The sequence below is a fragment of the Ipomoea nil genome, unplaced genomic scaffold (genome assembly GCF_001879475.1).
Source record: "Ipomoea nil cultivar Tokyo-kokei standard unplaced genomic scaffold, Asagao_1.1 scaffold3321, whole genome shotgun sequence".
Lineage (NCBI taxonomy): Eukaryota > Viridiplantae > Streptophyta > Magnoliopsida > Solanales > Convolvulaceae > Ipomoea > Ipomoea nil.
The window spans coordinates 6,175,704-6,195,827 of NW_017619749.1; the positions used below are offsets into that span (position 1 = coordinate 6,175,704).

General features: G+C 34.7%; 4 protein-coding genes across 6 annotated transcripts; 2 read left to right on the forward strand and 2 right to left on the reverse strand.

Moving 5' to 3' along the window:
- Positions 1-995: 995 nt before the first annotated feature.
- LOC109170650 (serine/threonine-protein kinase rio2) lies at positions 996-6,707 on the forward strand. The gene is made up of 12 exons (XM_019319846.1): positions 996-1,253; positions 1,391-1,437; positions 1,615-1,685; positions 1,809-1,922; positions 2,042-2,217; positions 2,310-2,398; positions 4,029-4,146; positions 4,309-4,382; positions 4,498-4,545; positions 4,754-4,922; positions 5,499-5,603; positions 6,181-6,707. Exons 1-12 carry the CDS (start codon positions 1,170-1,172, stop codon positions 6,481-6,483), a joined length of 1,398 nt encoding a protein of 465 aa, XP_019175391.1. The 5' UTR covers positions 996-1,169; the 3' UTR covers positions 6,484-6,707.
- Positions 6,708-7,152: 445 nt separating this feature from the next.
- Positions 7,153-10,739, forward strand: LOC109170515 (peptidyl-prolyl cis-trans isomerase FKBP62-like). Of its 2 annotated transcripts, XM_019319666.1 has the most exons (11): positions 7,155-7,519; positions 7,982-8,068; positions 8,349-8,609; positions 8,704-8,778; positions 8,866-8,946; positions 9,029-9,226; positions 9,310-9,396; positions 9,540-9,715; positions 9,813-9,935; positions 10,039-10,434; positions 10,526-10,739. In XM_019319666.1, exons 1-11 carry the CDS (start codon positions 7,327-7,329, stop codon positions 10,577-10,579), a joined length of 1,731 nt encoding a protein of 576 aa, XP_019175211.1. In that variant the 5' UTR covers positions 7,155-7,326; the 3' UTR covers positions 10,580-10,739. The 2 variants fall into 2 exon arrangements, with proteins under 2 accessions (XP_019175212.1, XP_019175211.1); XM_019319667.1 differs by lacking the exon at positions 7,982-8,068 and having other exon boundaries at positions 7,153-7,519.
- A 121-nt stretch (positions 10,740-10,860) lies between these two features.
- Positions 10,861-13,100, reverse strand: LOC109170517 (40S ribosomal protein S8). The gene is made up of 5 exons (XM_019319670.1): positions 12,984-13,100; positions 12,741-12,813; positions 11,974-12,307; positions 11,239-11,414; positions 10,861-11,165 (listed from the first exon to the last, which is right to left on the reverse strand). The coding sequence occupies exons 1-5, from the start codon at positions 12,985-12,987 to the stop codon at positions 11,081-11,083; spliced, it is 672 nt and encodes a 223-aa protein (XP_019175215.1). The 5' UTR covers positions 12,988-13,100; the 3' UTR covers positions 10,861-11,080.
- A 783-nt stretch (positions 13,101-13,883) lies between these two features.
- LOC109170516 (F-box/kelch-repeat protein At3g23880-like) lies at positions 13,884-15,674 on the reverse strand. 2 transcript variants are annotated; one of them, XM_019319668.1, is made up of 2 exons: positions 14,476-15,674; positions 13,884-14,353 (listed from the first exon to the last, which is right to left on the reverse strand). In XM_019319668.1, the coding sequence occupies exons 1-2, from the start codon at positions 15,627-15,629 to the stop codon at positions 14,344-14,346; spliced, it is 1,164 nt and encodes a 387-aa protein (XP_019175213.1). In that variant the 5' UTR covers positions 15,630-15,674; the 3' UTR covers positions 13,884-14,343. The 2 variants fall into 2 exon arrangements, with proteins under 2 accessions (XP_019175213.1, XP_019175214.1); XM_019319669.1 differs by having other exon boundaries at positions 13,884-14,351; positions 14,454-15,674.
- Positions 15,675-20,124: the final 4,450 nt, after the last annotated feature.

Genomic DNA, 20,124 nt, shown 5'->3' on the forward strand with positions numbered 1-20,124 from the left:
GGTGTCGAAGTGCGTTGAGACGTGATTTAGTTCTAACCCATCCACGAGATGTACGTTAGGATTGAAAATGAGCAATTTATATCGTGCACTACGCCGCACATAGCAATGTGCGCCCATGCACAAAACGCGAGCGTTTCATGCTGACGTCATACTGACATCTCTCCGTCCATCCGAACAGATCACACCTCATTATGTGTATTCAGTTAAAATTTATGTGTATTGTGTTATAAGTTTATGTGTATTCAGTTAAGAGTTTATGTGTATTATGTTAACCAAACCCATTGTGTGTATTTAGTTAAAAAAGTTTGTGTATTGTGTTATGCGTTTATGTGTATTATGTATTATGTTAGATTATGTGTATTTTGTTATGAGTTTATGTGCATTCGAAATAATGAAACTTTTTTTTTTTTAACAATTTAACAAAACGACGTCGTTTTGGGAGGAGCGGGGCACCCAGTGCTGACGCACAGTATAACGATTATTGAAAATGTTAATTTGCACAGAAGCATACCTTGCAAGCTCAACTTGCACACTCCGCGGTAGACCAACTAATGTTTTTAAAAAATATTTTAAAATGTAATTTATTTTTATATTCATATATTTCTATACCATCCCTACTTCTAAAAGCGTATTTTTTTGCATTATTATTCACATATAATATAAGTATAAATCTATAATTAAAAAAAATTAGTACAAGCTATGATTATGAATAAAATACCATTAGCCATCAAAATAGAATATACATAAATTTAAAGTAAATATATTTTTGCATAATTTTTTTTTTTTTTTTTTTTTTTTGGAAAATGGGGAGGGGACCCTAAAAAGCTAGATTAATTTCCTATTTATACATTAAAAAAATGATATATTATACATTATAATCATTTTCTTTCTTTTTAAAATATGATTTGTTCATGAGAGGTAAGGCCCATGAAGGCCCAAGATTGTGTACTGGATTTTAGTCCTAAATATTTGGGGTTGGGGACAAGAGAAACCTTATACACACGGACGGAGTATTTATGTTCTTCTCTGTAAAACGCGGACTTGTATAGTTGTCTAGTCGGAGCTGCCATAGGTGCACCTATTGAGCTTCGCATCCAACCGCCGCCGGTGCCGGAAAGTTTCAATCAGAATTACACGAAAGGAAACGGAAATAGAAAGATCAGAAGAGGATGAAGTTGGACGTGAACGCGCTCAGATACCTATCAAAGGATGATTTCAGGGTGCTCACCGCCGTCGAGATGGGAATGCGCAACGTCTGTAACATACTCCTTTACAGTTTCATCAAATCTCTTGTTTCTTAATTTTATTCACTTATTCTAAATCAATTCCCTACCTACTGCGTAATTCTTGCCGATGATTGTTTTTGTTTTTGTTTTCTCTCAACCTGTAGCACGAGATTGTTCCTACGGAGTTGATTGATCGCATAGCTTCCCTCAAGTGTGTACTCTACACCTTTCTTATTGTTGTGTGGTTTACATGTATTATTACATGAGCACTAAAACAGTAGAAATGTAGAATTGCCTCCGTTGCTCAAAAGTTTAGACTCCGTGTAATCAATATCAGATTGTGTATATTTCCTACCTTCTTGATTATATTACTGTTTTGCGTGTTTAGGCATGGAGGAACTTATAAGGTGTTGAAGAATTTGCTTAAGCACAAGTTGTTACACCATGACGCTTCCAAATGTGAGTTTTTGCTTGTCCTTCTAGCTGAAAATGTTTTCTGTTGTTCTTTTGTTAATAAATTCACTTCCATAGTCCAATGACGAAGAACAGCTGATTTTATTTTGGTTCTTCCTTTTGATGTAGATGATGGTTTTCGACTTACCTACCTTGGCTATGATTTTCTTGCTATAAAGACCTTGGTTAACCGTGGAGTTTTTACTGCTGTGGGTCGCCAAATTGGTGTTGGGAAAGAGTCAGGTATCTCTTATTTCTTCTCAGTTGGGGAGTATTTTGTTAATTAGTTGAGCAAGCTCTTTCTGTAACATGACCATCATCTTTTACTTTTTAATCATTTTATTTTATCTTCCTCTGTAAAGATATTTTTGAGGTGGCCACGGAGGATGGTACTGTTCTTGCGATGAAACTGCACAGGCTTGGTAGGGTTTCGTTTAGGGCAGTCAAATCCAAGCGTGACTATTTGAAGCATCGTAGAAGTTATAATTGGCTCTACTTATCACGACTTGCTGCTCTCAAGGAATTTGCTTTTATGAAGGTTAGAGTCCTCCCTTTGCTTGCATTTGCTCCTTGGCAGATCCATCTTTTATTGTTGACTTGTCATGATGTGATCTAATTTGGTTTGAACAGGCTTTGGAAGAGCATGGATTTCCTGTTCCAAATGCTGTTGATTGCAACAGGCATTGTGTGATTATGTCACTCATTCAAGGCTACCCGCTGTAAGTCTTTCCTATCATGTAGTTATCCCTTCAAAGTTATAAGATAAGCTTACTAGAAGGGGTTTATATATGCTTGGATACATTTTGTACTCGAACATTGGAACAATGATTTAAATTTGCTAGGTTGTTTGATCACAATATCATGGATAAAGTGCTCCTTAACTACATCCTTGGCATGCACTTGCATTGACTAGGCTTTACTTTCATTCAAAGTTAAATGCAAACTGAGATATCATTTATATGTTTAAAGGCTACAGCCATGTAGAATTATTTTTGGCAGAATGGTCAAATAGGTACATCTACTATAAATGATTGTTCAATTAACACCTTGAACTAAAATAAGATTTAATCATACACATTTACTTTTAAAATTGTGTTCACTTGGCATTTTCTCCTGGTTTCTCAAAGATAGCCCTTCCACAATGCAGACATGGAATTTAAATAAAAATAACTTTGCTAACTTGGTTTCATTGTTGACCTTTAAACCTATTCAATGATGGTAAATGAAAATTAGCGGAGTCTGTAATTTGTATGAAGACGCCAAAACTGTATGACCAATGCTTGTGTTGACCTGAACTCTCTTTTAAAGAAGCTGCAACTGTATGACCTGGGTGGCCATGTCGGCACCTCCTCGTCATAATCTTCCATTGATGATTGCTTGAGCTTGGGTAAATTGTTTCCTCTTTGTCCACATCAAATATTCTGAGCTTCTTCTGGGTATATGATAAAACCTGGTTCACTATATGATGATGATGTAAGGGCATACCGCAAACATACTCATGCAATTATTTGCTAGGATTGGCTGGTCCTGACACCAGTTCATTCTGCAATTATTAGATAGAGGGATGATTCAGGACAGAAACTAGAGAATTGCTCATTTTGGTGCCGATTGCAGCTGAAGACGAGTGCAGAAGCTGTGGTGAATGGTGATGGATATAGTGGGGCTGGGTTGGGTCTACAGTGGTGAGATTCATACCTGCCGGCGGTGGAGCGGTGCAAATGACTGCAATAAACATTGCAATTGCAAGAAAGAGCGAGTAGGTTGAAGATGAATATGGAGTTTGAAGAGAGAGACTTGGGTCTTTGTTTTCTTTGAGTTCGAATAGGTTTAAAGGTCAACAATGATGATAAATTACCAAGTCAACAAAATTATTTTAATTTAAATTCCGTGCCAGCATTGTGGAAGGGTTACCTAGAGGAATCCTGGAGAAAATGCTCTGTGAACAAAATTCTAAAAGTAAATGTGTCTGATTATATCTTATTTTAGTCTAAGGTGTTAATTGAACAGTTGTTGACAGTAGATGGGTCTATTTGACCCTTCTGCCATTATTTTTCTTTGAAATTAATTTTGATGTTGATGAAAACTGACAAGTTTAATTCCCCCCTCCCCTTAAATGGCTTAATGTCCAAAAAACTGTCATTGTGAGTAGCTGCTTGTGTTTATGGTAGATATCACTCTTATGATATATTTGGAACCTTAAGCTCCGACTTGGAGGTTAATGATATCTGCTGCACAGGCACTTGATTTCCTTTATGAACTACACCCCATGAACTTAGTGCACCTTTTCGTTTTAATCTCCTCATCTTCCATTCTGAATGGCAACTTAGTAATTTGTAATATTTGCTACAGTGTGCAGGTGAAGCAATTGCAGAACCCAGACACAGTTTTTGAAACCATCCTTGGTATTGTTGTTCGTTTGGCTGAACACGGGCTTATTCACTGTGATTTCAATGAGTTTAACATAATGGTATGCTGAGATATTTGTGATGGTTTGATGTTTTTCGTTCTCATCTAAAGCTGTCATTATCTATATTTAACTGTTTTATGGTGGAATATGTTCCCAGTACATAATTATTATCTAAGGACTTGACGTTGTTGTTTCTGATTTTTGTATCTTCTGAAATCATAGATCAATGATGATGAGAAGGTGACAATGATTGATTTCCCACAAATGGTTTCAGTCTCCCATCGTAATGCACAAATGTATTATTTCTTGCTCTTATTGTGTTCTGAGTCGTTTTCTATGCTAATTGTTGAAGTATATCTTTTCTTTCAATTCAAATTTTGTTCCTTCTCTTAAGATCCTGTCAATTTTCAGGTACTTTGACCGTGATGTTGAATGCATATTTAAGTTCTTCAGGAAGAGGTTTGTGGCTTAATAACTCTTGATTATATTCAAAATGCAATCAGTCTCTGACTACAATAACTGAGTCAATTTGGCAAGTATTCATATTTGAATTGTATATTTTTTGTGTTGAAAGTTCTGCACAATGTCAAATGCGTTTTATTTCTTTCTTTGATATAACCACTTATTGTATTCTCCACCCTCTTTTCTTCATGGTGATATCTCTTAGGTTCAACATGTCTTCTGAAGAAAACCCAGATGATTCTGATGATTCAGAGGCAGAGTTGGAAGATGGTGTACGACCTGAATTTTCTGACATAAAGAAAAATTCTGGTTTCCTAGACAAGGAACTTGCTGCTAGTGGTTTTACTAGGAAGGATCAAGACGATATTGAGAAGGTATGACCAAACTGTGAACTTTTTATTTAATGTAATTGGCACAACTAGTTAGCAGAGTGCTTGTATTTTTCACTCTTCAAGAATAAAAAGGGATTGGGAACTTTGTTGGATGTAACCTTCAAATGGGCGCCTGTCATCATCTTTCTTTCAGAATTACCTACTAGTCTCTTTCGTAACTGAAGTAGTCTGGAAGAAATAAGGTTTAGTTGTTTACTTTCAACAATTTCTCTCAAGTGATGATAAATAACAGTGCTTTTCAAAAATTTTGGAACAAATTAATGCATTTTACTAAGAATGGGCTAGGATGAATTCCCTATTTATGATGCCTGTTTCTACTGTGACCTGTTTGAGCACTTGTATGGAGCGAAGTGATAACATATAAGGGTGTTATGAAACAACTGTTGTAAACATGGGCATGGCAGGATTTAAATTAAATGGTAAAATTCATTGAAACATGTCTTAATGTAAGATATAATGCTGCTCATATTTTCACTATTTAGTTTTTGATAGATACTCAAAGGTGTTCTGTTAATGATTCTGTGTTTGATTTTTGGCTTATTTCTTTATGTTCTACAGTTTATTGAAGTTGAAATCGAGGACTCAGTTACAGATGATGAAGGAAATGATAACATGGATGAAACAGAAGTAAAGCATTTTGAATCCTTGCAACTAGATGAGAAGGTAATTTTTCAATTCCTTGGGGATTATGGCTGAGCACTTGTTTATGATGATATTTTTGTCTAATTATTTTCACTCTGGAATTTGGGAATATGCCTTAGCATTTGACAATATTATAGAATGACTAATAAACTTTTTCAAGGAGATTGAAGAGCCTCTGTAGCTCTTTCTTATACTCAACCTTGGAAGCATGATCAACTCGTGGAAATCCATAATCTCTTTTCTTAATGTTATCCCCTAAGTAAAAAAAAAAAAAAAAAGCATAAAATGCTTATAGCAGATAAGCTGCATGTAAGCTCAGCCAAACTGGGCTTATATCTAGTAGAGCAACTTATTGATAAACAGGGAATATGGAGAGTTCCATGCTTAGTTTTATATCCATATCTGAAATGTTCAACCTGCTTCTGAAACTTTAGTGGGGTGGCAGTAATAATATCTCAGTCTTAAATAAGGATTAGATTGGAACAGTTTTTCATACTCTTCATCAATGCTTTCGTTGAACTTGATCCTCAGTAGTATATCACTCTTATTTCTCTTGTGGAGATATCTGTGTTAAAGCATAACTGAATTATTGTACCAGGAAGAAGATGGTAAAAATGAAGATGAGAAAAGCACGAAGAATGATAGAAAAGTAGAGACTGAAGATAATTCTGAGGATGATAACCAAGTTGCAGATGAACATGGGTTGGAGGACGGGGAACAGATTGAAGATGAAGATGAAGATGATCCTGAACTGGTGAAGCGCCTGAATAAGCAACGTAGACGGGCCGTTAAAGCAGCCCATGGTGGAAGGAGGAATTTAACTTCCAGGAATACATACAAAGACAAAGGTGGTAGATCCTCACACAACTCAAAGATCCAGAAGCAATTGAGTAATTGGTAAATCATGAAAAAGACCCAACAAAACACACTCCCAAAAGAAAACCTGAGGAGCGTGGCAAAGTGGTAATGCTGCAGAGGGACCACACCATGTAATTTTAAATCTGTTTTCTTGGTGTTCACAATTTTGTAGCCTGTACTCTACTGTGTTAGCTAAATTGGTAAAACTTCCTACACATTGTTGTGCAGTGTTTCTCATTAATATATTATACTATTTAAACAGGTAAATCTCCTTAGAAAAATTGCCTTTTATCAGTTTTTGCACTCATTCTGCAACCGACTTCCTCCACTGGTCAATTCTATGATGTAGCTGTTCATATTAATTTTGCTTGGTAATCTTGCTTTGGAAATCATTAAAAAGAAAGTGTTTTCCTTACGGGTAAAATTTCCCGTCACTACTCAAATACTTCGTGATCTTACACTCTGAGTAAAGCTCATTTTGTGATCGTAGCCGGTAAAGAACAATGGGATATAAGAAATGACAATAAAAAGATAAACCAGTTCAGATTGGTTGATCATATCAAATTTTTAAAAATCTTGAAATATTAGGTATTGAATAATGATGTAAAAATCCAGAATCATGGAAAAACTCCATGAAATCTAACTAATTTAACTGACTATCATCCGTGGAACTCTCTAGATCCCTTTCCCGCTTTCATCTCCTTCCCATTTTCTCTCCATGCCTGTAGAACAGTCTAGACACTCACCACTCCAACTCCAAACTATATATATATATATATATGATCATATGGATGCACCCAGACTCACCAACTGTCTCTGCATTGCTCAGCATTGTTGAAACTACTACGATCACATTTTCTTCCTGTCCTAAGTTGAAAAGGCGATCATGGAGGACGATTTTGAATTCCCGACGTCCGGCAACAACATAGCCGACGACATGGACAATGGTGATTTTCCCGACGACAAACCGACTTTCAAGGTAGGGGAGGAGGTGCCGATTGGGAACACTGGCTTGAAGAAAAAACTTCTCAAGGAAGGCGAAGGATGGGAAATGCCTGGCTCCGGAGATGAAGTTGAAGGTAAACCGTAAACCTACATGTGATTCCAATTTGTTACTGATATAATATTTATATTTGTGAGTAAACATTTCAAAGCTTATTTTATAGGATCGGTCAATCATTGATTATTGTTAGTTTGTTACCACACTGATTCGCATTTGTTCTTGTAAATGATACTTCCTACTTGTTATTTAAATTTGTTTCTGATGGAAATAAGTATCGAAACTCATTTTATTCAGTCAGCGCACTTTTCATTCAAATTTAATTGTCCAACAATCATTGATCATTTTTTGGGAGGAATAAGGATGGTTTCTGTCATTGTGTTTTGAATTTTGAGCCTTAATTAATTGTAACATTTGAGAAACAAAATCTCACTAGGCGGATGTTGATTGTAATTGTACGTTGGAAACCAGGAGTTCGTTATTTCTTTTGATTTGTTCACAAGCTTAATTGTGCCTTAATGGATTCTGGGTTCTGTTGCAGTTCATTATGTGGGCACGTTGCTTGATGGATCACAGTTTGATTCAAGTCGTGACAGGGGTACACCTTTCAAGTTTAAGCTTGGCCAAGGTAGGTTCTCTTTCAAGTTTGATTTTTATTCTTGAAAATGAATGTGTCTACAGTCTATTTGTAGCTTAAAGCTCATAAATTATAAGTATAGTTTAGCTATTCTATACTACAACACATTCTCCCCCTATTATGATTCAGGTTGTAGCCTTTTACTCCTTTGTTATAAGCTTTTGGAATTTGTTTTTGGTTTCATGAGGCTAGTAGCTCAAATCATTTATAGATGCATCATGCATGTTACTCAATAATAGGTACGAAATTACATAATCTTGCCTGTATACAGGACAAGTCATTAAAGGATGGGATGAAGGTCTCAAGACAATGAAGAAAGGAGAGAAAGCTCTCTTCACCATTCCCCCGGACATGGCCTATGGGGAGTCTGGGTCCCCTCCAACAATTCCTCCCAATGCCACCCTACAGTTTGAAGTGGAGTTGCTCTCTTGGATGAGTGTGAAGGATATATGCAAAGATGGTGGAATATTTAAAAAGATAATTGTTGAAGGAGAGGGCTGGCAGAAGCCTAAAGATGTTGATGAAGTGTTTGGTGGGTATACCATTTAATGTCCATGGGGGTTTGTTTTACTGGTACTAAATATATTGTTCTCTACTTATCTCCAATATTATAATCTTCTTTGCAGTCAAGTATGATGTCCGGCTTGAGGATGGAACAGTCGTCTCAAAAGCTGATGGAGTTGAATTTACTGTAGAAGATGGTATTTTCATCTTTTCTAACCATTAATGTCCCTTCCTAACTATAGGGAACTTGTGCATAAGAAAGTAATTCTTCTAATTTTGTGCAGGCTATTTCTGCCCTGCTCTGTCAAAGGCTGTTAAAACAATGAAGAAAGGTCAAAAAGCACTATTGACTGTGAAGCCCCAATGTAAGTCACTTACCTCTCACCACAGACTTAAATACTAAAAGATACTTCTGCATATATAGTTGCTCACTATATAGCTTTACAGATGCATTTGGAGAGAAGGGCAGGCCTGCTGCCACTTCTGAGGAGCGTGATGTCCCACCAAATGCTTCCCTTCAAATAAATCTTGAATTGGTCTCATGGAAAACTGTTTCTGAAGTGACAAATGACAAAAAGGTCTTAAAAAAGACTATAAAGGAGGGAGAAGGCTATCAACTACCTAATGATTGTGCAGTGGTGAAAGGTAGACTGCATACAGCAAAACACTAGCAATTAGCAATGTGTCGAAATGAGCATTTTTGTTAAACGTATTCTCCTTTCTTGCAGTGAAACTGATGGGAAAGCTGCAAGATGGGACTGTTTTTGTGAAAAAGGGATATGACGAGGAGCCATTTGAATTTACTATTGACGAAGGTAATGTTGATGCTGGTTACCTGATCACCCTAAAAAAAATTAATAATAAGATTTGTATTTTTCTTTCACCTTTTAGGAGCTAAATTTTTTGTGCTCTTCTTTACTGGCACAAATTTGTGACTTGGTTCATATTCTTTATGTAGAACAAGTTATTGATGGACTTGACAAAGCTATAAAAACAATGAAGAAAGGAGAAATTGCAGTGGTAACAATTCAACCAGAATATGCATTTGGCTCATCTGAATCTCCACAAGAACTGGCTGTTGTTCCTGGGAATTCAACAGTGTACTATGAGGTTGAGATGGTGTCATTTATAAAGGTTGGTTGAGTACGTTTTCATGGCATTAACTCCACACCTAGGGAAAAATCATTGACATCAGGGGTGAAATAACTAAACTTAACTTTGTTGATTGCAGGACAAGGAGACATGGGAAATGAATACACAGGAGAAAATAGAAGCTGCCCAAGCGAAAAAGGAGCAAGGAAATGTTTTTTTTAAGGCAGGGAAATACGAGAAAGCATCAAAAAGATACGAAAAGGTGAAGAACTGAAGATGCATCTTTCAGGTTTTGCCATATGTTCTTTAGCCCAAACTAGTCAGTCTCATGCCATTACTGTTTTTTTTTTCTTCAATTTACACAGGCTGTGAATTTCATTGAGTATGATTCTTCGTTTAGTGATGAGGAGAAACAAGCTGTTACAGTGTTGAAAGTAAGTTGCAATCTGAACAATGCAGCCTGCAAGCTGAAACTGAAAGACTATAAAGAGGCAGTAAAGCTCTGCACTAAAGTCTTAGAAATTGATAGTAGAAGTGTGAAAGCCCTTTATAGAAGGGCTCAAGCGTACATACAACTGGCTGATCTGGATTTAGCGGAATTGGACATCAAGAAAGCACTTGAAATTGATCCAGATAACAGGGCTGTAAAAGTAGAGTACAGAATGTTGAAAGAGAAAATCAGAGAGTACAACAAGAAGGATGCACAGTTCTACAGCAACATTTTTGCAAAGATGAGTAAAATGGAGCAAGTTAAACCAGCGGTATGTTTGTTGACTTATAGTTTTCAGCTGTTGTGTTGTGCTGTGATGTATTCTAACAGTGTTTTGTGTTAAAATATGTATATATATACAGGGTGCGACTGCAAAGCATGAAGCAACTCCCATGGTGATAGATAGTAAGGCCTAATCAAAATGATGGAGCAGTAAAGGTGTCATTTTTCACTTTCCTACTATGCTTGCTTGCTATCATCCAGTCAGTGTGCAAGGTTTTCTTTTTAATGTTGTCTATTGTATGTAATTACTACTCTGCATGATTTGGATGTTATAAATAAAGCTCTTATTATTTACCTCTTCTCTCTTGAAACAACATAAAGATAACCCTCTTCTAACTTTTTAACTCTACCATTAGAAGACTTCACTCACTATTGACACTTTATAAATTTGAAATCTTGAAAGTGTCACGTTAACTAGTTCAAAAAAAAAAAAAAAAATTGTATATATGATGTTTAACACTAGTGAAAACAAACCAGTTCAGAAGACCAATAAAACGAAGTGCATACAAAACTTGTCCAAAACTACATAGTATCCAGCACAAGGAACCAAGTGTCAATGTTGGTACACAAGGGAGGTGAGCAACAAAATAGAAAACTAGATTGACTTCAAAGGATCTTATAAGATCAGATGATGATTAGGCAGTTGCACCAGAACCTTTTCCCTTCTTCCTCTGAATCTTCTTCATGTAGAATTCCAGTTCCTTTCCTTCCAAGATATACCTGTGGAGAAAGCTAAGGTGAGATCACATAATCACGTACCACTAAACCAATATAACCACATTCCCTCACTCACCCATCAGCCCTGCCACACTGGCCTGGTCGTGATGCAATGCATGCCATCAATCTGCCCGACCCAAACTGCTCTTCAAGGTGGGAATCAAGCTTGCGATCTTTCTGACGTTTTTCAATCTTCCTTACCACATGGTTACTCTTCTTGGTTTCCTCAGGTGCAGTTGCGCCTTCACCTTCCTTCATTTATAAAACCAAAAACCAATCAATATACTGCCAAAAGAAATAAGCTAAAAATTGATTCTAGAGTAGACACAGCTTGTGTTGGTCAAAATAACAACTGAGAACATGTTAAAATTTAGGCTTCTCCCATCACAATTAGATGTGTAAAGTCTTCCATGAAAAATTGGCAGAAGAAACAAGTTCAGATATCATATTATAAAATATAAAATGCTGACATCAATTATACAAAGACACAAATAATGAGATGATGTGTAAACAGCTTTAAAAATGTAGCCATGTATCAGCGAAATTGTATAGAGTAAACCAAAATCAAGTTTTTGAAGTTTTTCCAATAGCCAGAAAACATGTCCAATGACCTTGTTTGGTGGGATATAACTCACTAGCACCATCACATTAATACATAGCATTAAGCAATGCAATCCTCTAATCTGTTTCCATTTTTTTTTTTTCTATTTGATCACTGCTTTCAAATGAAACATTTCGTGTTCATATTCAACTTTATCATTCCAACCAAATGTCAAGGAACAAGGTAAAAGGAGAAAATGCAATTGAATACCTCATTCGTTTCCTTCTTAGCAGCAGCCGACTTCTTCTTCCTACCAATATCAACACCATAGTGCTGAAGGTACCATTGTTTGAATGGAGCAGCATCCACCTGAACAATGGCACTTTTCACCAGAGTTTGGGTCCTCACAAGTTCATTGTTTGAGGCATTATATACCACATCAAGAATACGTGTCTTCCGGGTAACAGCTTCACTGCCCCATGAGTAGTTTCCTGTATCCAGCCTGAGTGCTCTCCACTTCACATTGCCTCCCCTAACTCGAACTCTCCTAACAGTCTTGTTGCTCGAGAGTTTAGTATTTGCTGGCTGACGCCCAAGCTCATACCTACACAATTTGACAGAATAGAAATTAGATAGGGATTTCAAAATACTCCAAAGGAAGGTAAGCATTATGCAGAAGAAGAACCCAATCACTCTTCAACCCCCTCCCACACAGAAAAAGAGGGGGAGCGAGAATACAAATCAAGAACCCATCAAACTCTACCCTGACTAGAATAAGGAGATGAATCTCTTAGAACATAATCACATAAATATGGAAAGAACACAAAATGTTCACAATTTCTAACAATAACAGTCATAATGTTCAGTGAATGCAGACAAATCATTCTCTAGTGCCAATGCAAAACTAGAATAGTATTAAAAAAAAAAAAAACATAGGAAAAAGTTTATAGTTTTAAGCAACTGAGCAAGCAAATTAAAGACTAATAAAACGATGCAAAAGAAAATAGAAAAATTAAAAGTGAAATTTGAGGTTTTACTTTCTCTTCTTCCTCCATGCCTTCTTCTTGCCACCAGTGGCTCGCCTCTTGTGCATCGAATCTCTTGAGATACCTGTCATTACCACACAATTCCTCCATCATTCTCTGCCAAAAAACTCAGACAAAACAAAAACATAAATGCAGCGGCGATATATTTTTTCTTCCTCCATCATTCTCTGCCAAAAAACTCAGACAAAACAAAAACATAAATGCAGCGGCGATATATTTTTTCTTTCTACATACCCATAGCTGCGTTGGTGCTATAGAGATTCTCTTCAGCTTCACTCACTCACTCACTCTCTCTCTCTCTCTCTCTCTCACTCTCTTTCTGTCACAACCCTGTGGGCTGTGGCTTATAGAAAACCCTAATCTGTAAGACTGAAGCAGAAGGGTAGATTTGTCATTAGAAATCCGTAGACTGAACCGTCTTGGACTCTTGGACTCTTATGAATCCGGCCGGACCAGATGTTTTTTTATTAGACAACTGAAGATAATAGTTTTGGGCTCATTTGTGAATTTGGCAGTCATAGTGGCAGATGGCCCAAGTCAGCCCGGAGCGTTATGCCCTGGACCATGGTGGACACGTTATACATTCATAATTTCTATATTGTAGATTCATAATTTCTATACTGTAGATTCATAAAATTTATAATGTATATTCATAATTTCTATACTGTAGATTCATAACGAAAAAAACAGACATAAATGAAGGGTATAACCTTCATTATGTTTTTAGAAGATTAGATTAGATGTGGGCAAATTATTTTGTGAATCCGGGTCCACCTTATAAGATGGATTCAAGTCTAAAACTACACAATTTACATATTGAATAGTTCACAACTCATTTTGCAAGGTAGACCATGGTTCTAAACAACGTATAAATTGCATATTTTTAGTATTAGAATTGTGAACTTCTAGAATATCAATTGTGTATTTTTAGTATTAGAATTCTGAACTTCTGTAATATAAATTGTGTTTCTAAATCAAAACACATAACAGCCGTAGAAGAGAATTTGTAAATATAATACAAGATCATCAAATCCTAATATGTTAATATTGTGCGATTACAGTATTTGAAAGGAACTTGTGAATACAAAACAAAATAATCAATTGCGTAGTTTTACTGATTGTTGAACACTAATGTGAATGCTGGATCACTATATTGTATTGCTCATTATTGGACACTGAATGACAATAACATAAACTTGATCCAGCTCCATATCTGATATACACAGCTCAGAATACTAACAGAAGTTGACACTACATACATACATATTTCATATACTATTTCCAACATGTAACAGCAAACACACATTCTTTATCACTTCCAAGACATGATGACGATTTAGATTCTTAACATTTCGACCTGTTTGAGGCCACAAACTTGAGATTCTTGGTCAGCAGAATCTTGGTTTTTCTGCAGTAAGGTTGGGCTGTCACTCAAGAAACCGAGTGAAGCCCTTACTCTTGCACTTCCTTGCTGCCATAAAACCGCGATTCTGAGATAGAACCTTCGTTTTCTGCATCTAGGAGCGTGGGACTACGAGTTCTTTATCACGAACAGCAGAATAACTCCAATTTAACAATCTCGGTTTTGTTCATATTAGTTCTCTGCATCCAATTGAAACATACAGTTCAGTTCACTCGACCAATTCAAAACACAAAGAACACGATTTTTTATCATAAGCACGTGAAGCATAGAAACGAGTTTACCTCTTTTCTTGCTTAGATTTGGCTGTCATGGCCAATATCCAGCAACGCCAGGCTCTCATCATAGGTAGCTGATTGAACCTCAATAGTGCGGGGAGAGGCAACACACTCGACATGCTTAAACGATCCATTCCTCGAATTATAAACCGCAAGCTGGGTTCCAAGCTTCAGCAAGACCTCCTCGCCATTCTCAGACATATGCAACACAGTGATATAGCCCCTATGATGATCAGACAGCGTGAAAGACACCACTTTAGTCCAAGATTCCGCAACTCCATACTCCTTCATCACCCACAAATGAGTCCTCTTTGGGTAATAGAAGCAACAGGCAAGAAGGCATCCCCGCGAAACCCCTAAGGTCCAGTAGAATTTCCCATTCTCAGCTCTCGGAAGCGCCATGGTTCGATACCTCTCCGTGCCCAAATCCAGGGCAACAATATCCCAGGAATCAGTGTCACGAATTTCCCAATGGATAGCTCCATTAAGAAACACCCCACACTTTCCATAAATATATGCACTGCTAAAACCAGACATCATAGTCCAAGAATTAGCCCGTAAGCTATAAGCCTTGACTATGTTCTCATGCCTGCCGCCATTTTTCTCAAAACTGAACATTTTCACAACTTTATAATCATTAGTTCGTTCGTCATAGCCAAACCCATATCTAATATAACACCCGGACTTCGTCTGAATAAACGAATCTGGAAATTCCCTGGATTTTCTCGTGGAAGGGTTCCACAGAATCAGTTTAAAATGGACAGTGGATAGACACAGCAATCCATTACAGGAGCCCAGGATTCTCGGAGATCTACACGGGCTTTTGGAGAAACGACTGAGCTCAACTAAAGTGGGAGAGGAATTCTCAGGGACTATGGAGCTAATGGAACAGATCTTACCCAGACCAGAGAATGAGGCGATGAGAAAAAGCCTGTTCCGGCTAGATTCGTGCTTGTTCTTGCAAACATGGAGGTGGGTATTCACGAAATGATGAGTGGATATCAAGGCAAGCCACGATTTGGAAACGCACCTGAAGCGCAGGAGGCACTCCACGGGCAATCTTGCTAGGACTTCGGCGATGATTTCTTGGGGAAGATTGGCTAGCGGTGATGGTGATTCGTGGAGTGAAAGAGTGGAGGTTTGTTGAGCTAATTGACCCAGTCTTTGCTCTCCACTTGCCATTATTGGGCTCTGATGGGAAGGTTGCGATTTCTGAAGGGATGATACAGGGGTGTATATAAAGGGTTCCATCTTAGGATAGGCAGTAATTCTCTTACGGAAGGTCATGAAATCGAGCTTAAAAAAAACAAAAATTAAAAATTAGTTATTAGTAATTAAATAAATTTTGTTTTGTGATTTTAGTTGACAAATAACTACAAAAAATAATCCGAACAGTCTAACTTACATGCATGACGAATCCCAACCGAAAGGCACTAGATGGACTAAGGACAAGCGGGATGAAGAAAGCATATGACCCTATGTGTTAAAACTTGTCGCGCGGGAGAATCTTTCTCAAATGAGGTAAATCAGTATAAGTTGCACATGTTTTACTGACTTAAATTATGAATATAATATAGACTGCTCCAATCAAAAGTTGAACTTATAATATCGTGATTACCAAGCTAACAATCTAACTAAATAAACTAGATATGTCCTTTAAAATTATAAATTTAATTCTTATTAACATTATTTAGTACGAATTTTCCTCAGCTCACATCCTCTCCAAAAAAAATATCGCTATGAGCACGCCAAGACTTACCGGGTACAGAGCAATGTGATTCACAAACTGAAATATCAAATTATCAATTATACATATTATCTAGGATGTCTTTATTTAAGAACAGAAATAAATGTTTTCAATAAATAAATAAATATTTGACCCAAAAATCTCAAAAAATAAGTTCGATAAACATGATGAATCCAATGTGTGGACACTTTTAACATTTTCTCAACGTTGTGTTATGTTTAATACAATTATATAATAATATAAATATAACTAGTTGTATCAAATATTGTTAATACTTGTGTCAATAGTATCAAATACAATAGGCTATACCCATACAATTGTTTGGATATACAAAGTATAAAATAAGTCATATACAGTGTATAATAGAAAAAACTAATAACTGACACTTTAATAATTCCTTATAATATAATATCCATTTATTTTCAGACACTAACATGTTCGATCCTTATATCAAAGACCAGGGTTCATATTGCATTGTGAATTTATGAATTCTGTATCTAGAACAAATTAGTAATCGTGTCTTATGTAATGAATTTGTGTATTGTGTTACAAAATTATGTGTTTATGAACACAAAATTATGTACCTAAATCTTATTTAAAAAAAAAAAAAGTAAATATATAATACGTGAATGTGTCTTGTGTTATGTTTTTTTTAATATTTTGTGTATATAAAATTATGTATCATACGAATATAAATCATGATATAAATTGGCTCGCATGTCAGGCATATCCAACCCAAGAGTTTTAGAGGAGATATTTTGCTTTGTAGCAAGTCAGATATTTTGCTTTTTATATGCGAATGGAAAATATACATAACCAATTATCCTCTCCCCACTAATATTTTGATCATTTTAATGCATTAAAAAAAAAAAAAAAAAGGAGTGATATTTGACAAAAAGACATCAAAGACAAATGCATTAATGGGATGATTGGTAGAGAAGAATTCCCAATGTCGTTCCACTTAATTCTATGAAGTGATTTTTTTTTTTTTAGAGTTTGGTTGAAAGGAATTAAAATTTCTCAAATTTAAGGATTTGTAAATTACACTTTCTATAAGAATTGTAATTTCATAATACATGAAAAAAAAAAAGTTGGAATTGTGAAGATCAAATTGTCCTCCCTAATAATCTTTCTAATGATGCGGTAACCATGGTTTGGGCGTTATCCTTTTGAGAATGTTTTTATCGACAAACATAGTAGCGTACATAAGTCCGTATTTGAGGCAATTATAAGAAGACATCACCGACACGAGTCTTCCGACAAAATTCAATCCATAAATTGTTAAATTTGAGTGTAAAAAGATAATTTCACTTCTTTTATATATGTTTAGAGGATTATTATGGATATTTTTACATAATCAAAGGACCATTTTAAGTAAGAAAAATTATGAAATTATATCATCCTATATATAATAAAGCCATATGGTCTTGTGAAAATTAAATGGTGATAATCAACATTTAATTTTCACAAGACCATAATAATATTGTTAATTATAATAACAATAACAATAATAATAATATATATATATATATTTATTTATATTTCAATTTTTACTGACAAATTATTGTGTGAACGATGGTCCACATAATTGTATGGATCATGAATATCAAATACATTTTTAATATATTAAAAATACATTATTTTTATATTGAAAGTACCTTACATACATATATAATGTACCCTTAATATATTTAAAATATACTTTTTATTGCATGCAACCCCAAAGTTCATAAGTTTGAAATTAATATATGGCATAACTAGGCGGCCTAATATTTAAGATTGTTGATGTGCATATTGAGGACTACGGAGACAAAGATGCGTTATTCGTGGATTTATCGGATACTATCCAACAACACTCTCCAACTTAATTGACGTGAAGTAGGCTTAGTAACATTAAGATTATATTCTCGAATTATTAGTTCTCATCTTTTATTGATTACACACTTAATTCGATAGTATTTGTAAGAAAAAATCAATGTTCGAACTAAGATTGTGATTTTGGTCTTTAAAGGTCAATTGTATGTTGCTACATCTAGAGTTAGAAATCTCAAAGGTCTAAAAATTTTGATCCGTGGTGACTCTAAAATTGTAATTCAATTACTATTGTAGTTTACTAAATTCTTAAAAATTTGTAATATTAAATACTATGTACTAAATTTTTAATATAGTTTAAGATTTGTAGTAATCACCCACCTTAAATATTATTTTAATTGTAAATATATTTATGTTCATAATTTTATAGGAATTCACATATGATAATTATTAAATAACAAAAATTTTATATATGAATAAACCTCATATAGGGTATATTTTTATAACATATTTTCCGTGCATCGCACGGGACAAATACTAGGTGACATAAAATACATGGAGACTTCATGGTAATGCTAACGTAAAGTTTTCATAGTTAAAGATTTAATTAGACAATAATGATAGCCGAGGATCAAATTAGAAGTTTTGTTATAATCAATAGACGATTTTATTTATTAGCTCTAATAAATATGCAGTTTAATTTTTAATTGTAACAAAATACATTTTTTAATTCAATAATAGAGTTATACTCATATGGAAAGTTATGATGAGTAAATAATATTATGTCACCACATTCTTCAAAATTCTCATTTCATTTCATTTTCTTTTGCCCAATTTTCTACTTGTCAAAACACGTTGTTTTTTTTTTTTTTTTTTTTTTTTTTTTTGGTTTTTTGTTTTGAAAACATCAAAACACGTTGTTAGAAACTTGGAATATTGTATTACTCGAGAGGATTTTGTATTATATGTGTTTGTTTGATTTAATTGTGGGTGTGAAATTTGATCAATTTAACCGTTATAGTTTTAAAACTAATTATAAAATTTAAAACAAAAATTAATGACATGATAATTTTATATGAATTTGTAATTTTATTTTAGTATTATTGACTTTATTACAATATAGTATTCACATGTGACCTTCCATTTAATAGAGTCACAGTTATGCCGCTTGATCACAAGGTATTTGACATTGTAATATGCAATTTATTTAGGTGTATAATTATGAATCACAGCCAATGTTTTATATATGTAATATAATCCGTAGTACACAAGGTTTTGATGTTTATGAAGTCGGAATGCTGAAAGGAATTAAGGAATATTATAAAACAAGGTGCGAGTTTTCCTCATCAACCAAAAAAATTTAAATTTTTTTTAAAATTTTTGTAGGGAATCTAATATCAGAAAACTAGTGTTAATACCATATTCCCATATGATGTCTTAGTAGTATTTTATTTTAAGATTTGATACGATATGATATGTTATATCCTTGATTGCACTAAAAATATTTGCATTTATTTTTTTATCAAATAAATAATTACAATTGTACTGGTGTTGTCATTATCTCAATGAGGCATATATAAGTTAGAATATACTCCTCATGTCCCATTATATCTATCTTTTACTTAATATTCATTGGTGAAATCAACTATTTCTTCTTTGATTATTTCTACTAGCATTTTCTTATAATTTTTAAATTTAATTTTTTTTGTGTTTAATAGTACTTTTATAGAGCGTTTGGTTGGAGAGGGAGAATTACGTGGGAAAGGAATTGCAATTCCATGGGAGATGAATTACTGGGAATAAAGTGGGAATTTAAATTTCAGTGTTTGGTTTACAGGAATAGAATTACTGGGAATTGAAAAGGGAATAAGTAGTATAAGGGTCCGTTTGGAAAACAGGAAAATGACTTCTGGAAAATGTTTTCTGGAAAATGAGTCATTTTCTGGAAAACATTTTCCTTTCCAGTGTTTGGTTGCATTATGGAAAACTGTTTTTCTGTGTTTGGTTCATTTTTTGGAAAATGAGTAGAATTGTATAATTAAACATTTTAATTATTTTATTTAAAATATTACAACATGTATAATAATATATAATAATATAATATTAATTTTAAATATA

Coding starts and splice junctions, on each gene's coding strand:
- LOC109170650 (XM_019319846.1), top strand. CDS start 1,170: ATGAAGTTGGACGTGAACGCGCTCAGATACCTATCAAAGGATGATTTC. Junction 2,399..4,028: donor CTCATTCAAGGCTACCCGCT/GTAAGTCTTTCC, acceptor TATTTGCTACAG/TGTGCAGGTGAAGCAATTGC. Junction 5,604..6,180: donor CCTTGCAACTAGATGAGAAG/GTAATTTTTCAA, acceptor TTATTGTACCAG/GAAGAAGATGGTAAAAATGA.
- LOC109170515 (XM_019319666.1), top strand. CDS start 7,327: ATGGAGGACGATTTTGAATTCCCGACGTCCGGCAACAACATAGCCGAC. Junction 8,779..8,865: donor TGAATTTACTGTAGAAGATG/GTATTTTCATCT, acceptor AATTTTGTGCAG/GCTATTTCTGCCCTGCTCTG. Junction 10,435..10,525: donor TGGAGCAAGTTAAACCAGCG/GTATGTTTGTTG, acceptor ATATATATACAG/GGTGCGACTGCAAAGCATGA.
- LOC109170517 (XM_019319670.1), bottom strand. Junction 11,415..11,973: donor CTAAGAAGGAAACGAATGAG/GTATTCAATTGC, acceptor TTATAAATGAAG/GAAGGTGAAGGCGCAACTGC. Junction 11,166..11,238: donor CAGTGTGGCAGGGCTGATGG/GTGAGTGAGGGA, acceptor CTTTCTCCACAG/GTATATCTTGGAAGGAAAGG.
- LOC109170516 (XM_019319668.1), bottom strand. CDS start 15,629: ATGGCAAGTGGAGAGCAAAGACTGGGTCAATTAGCTCAACAAACCTCC.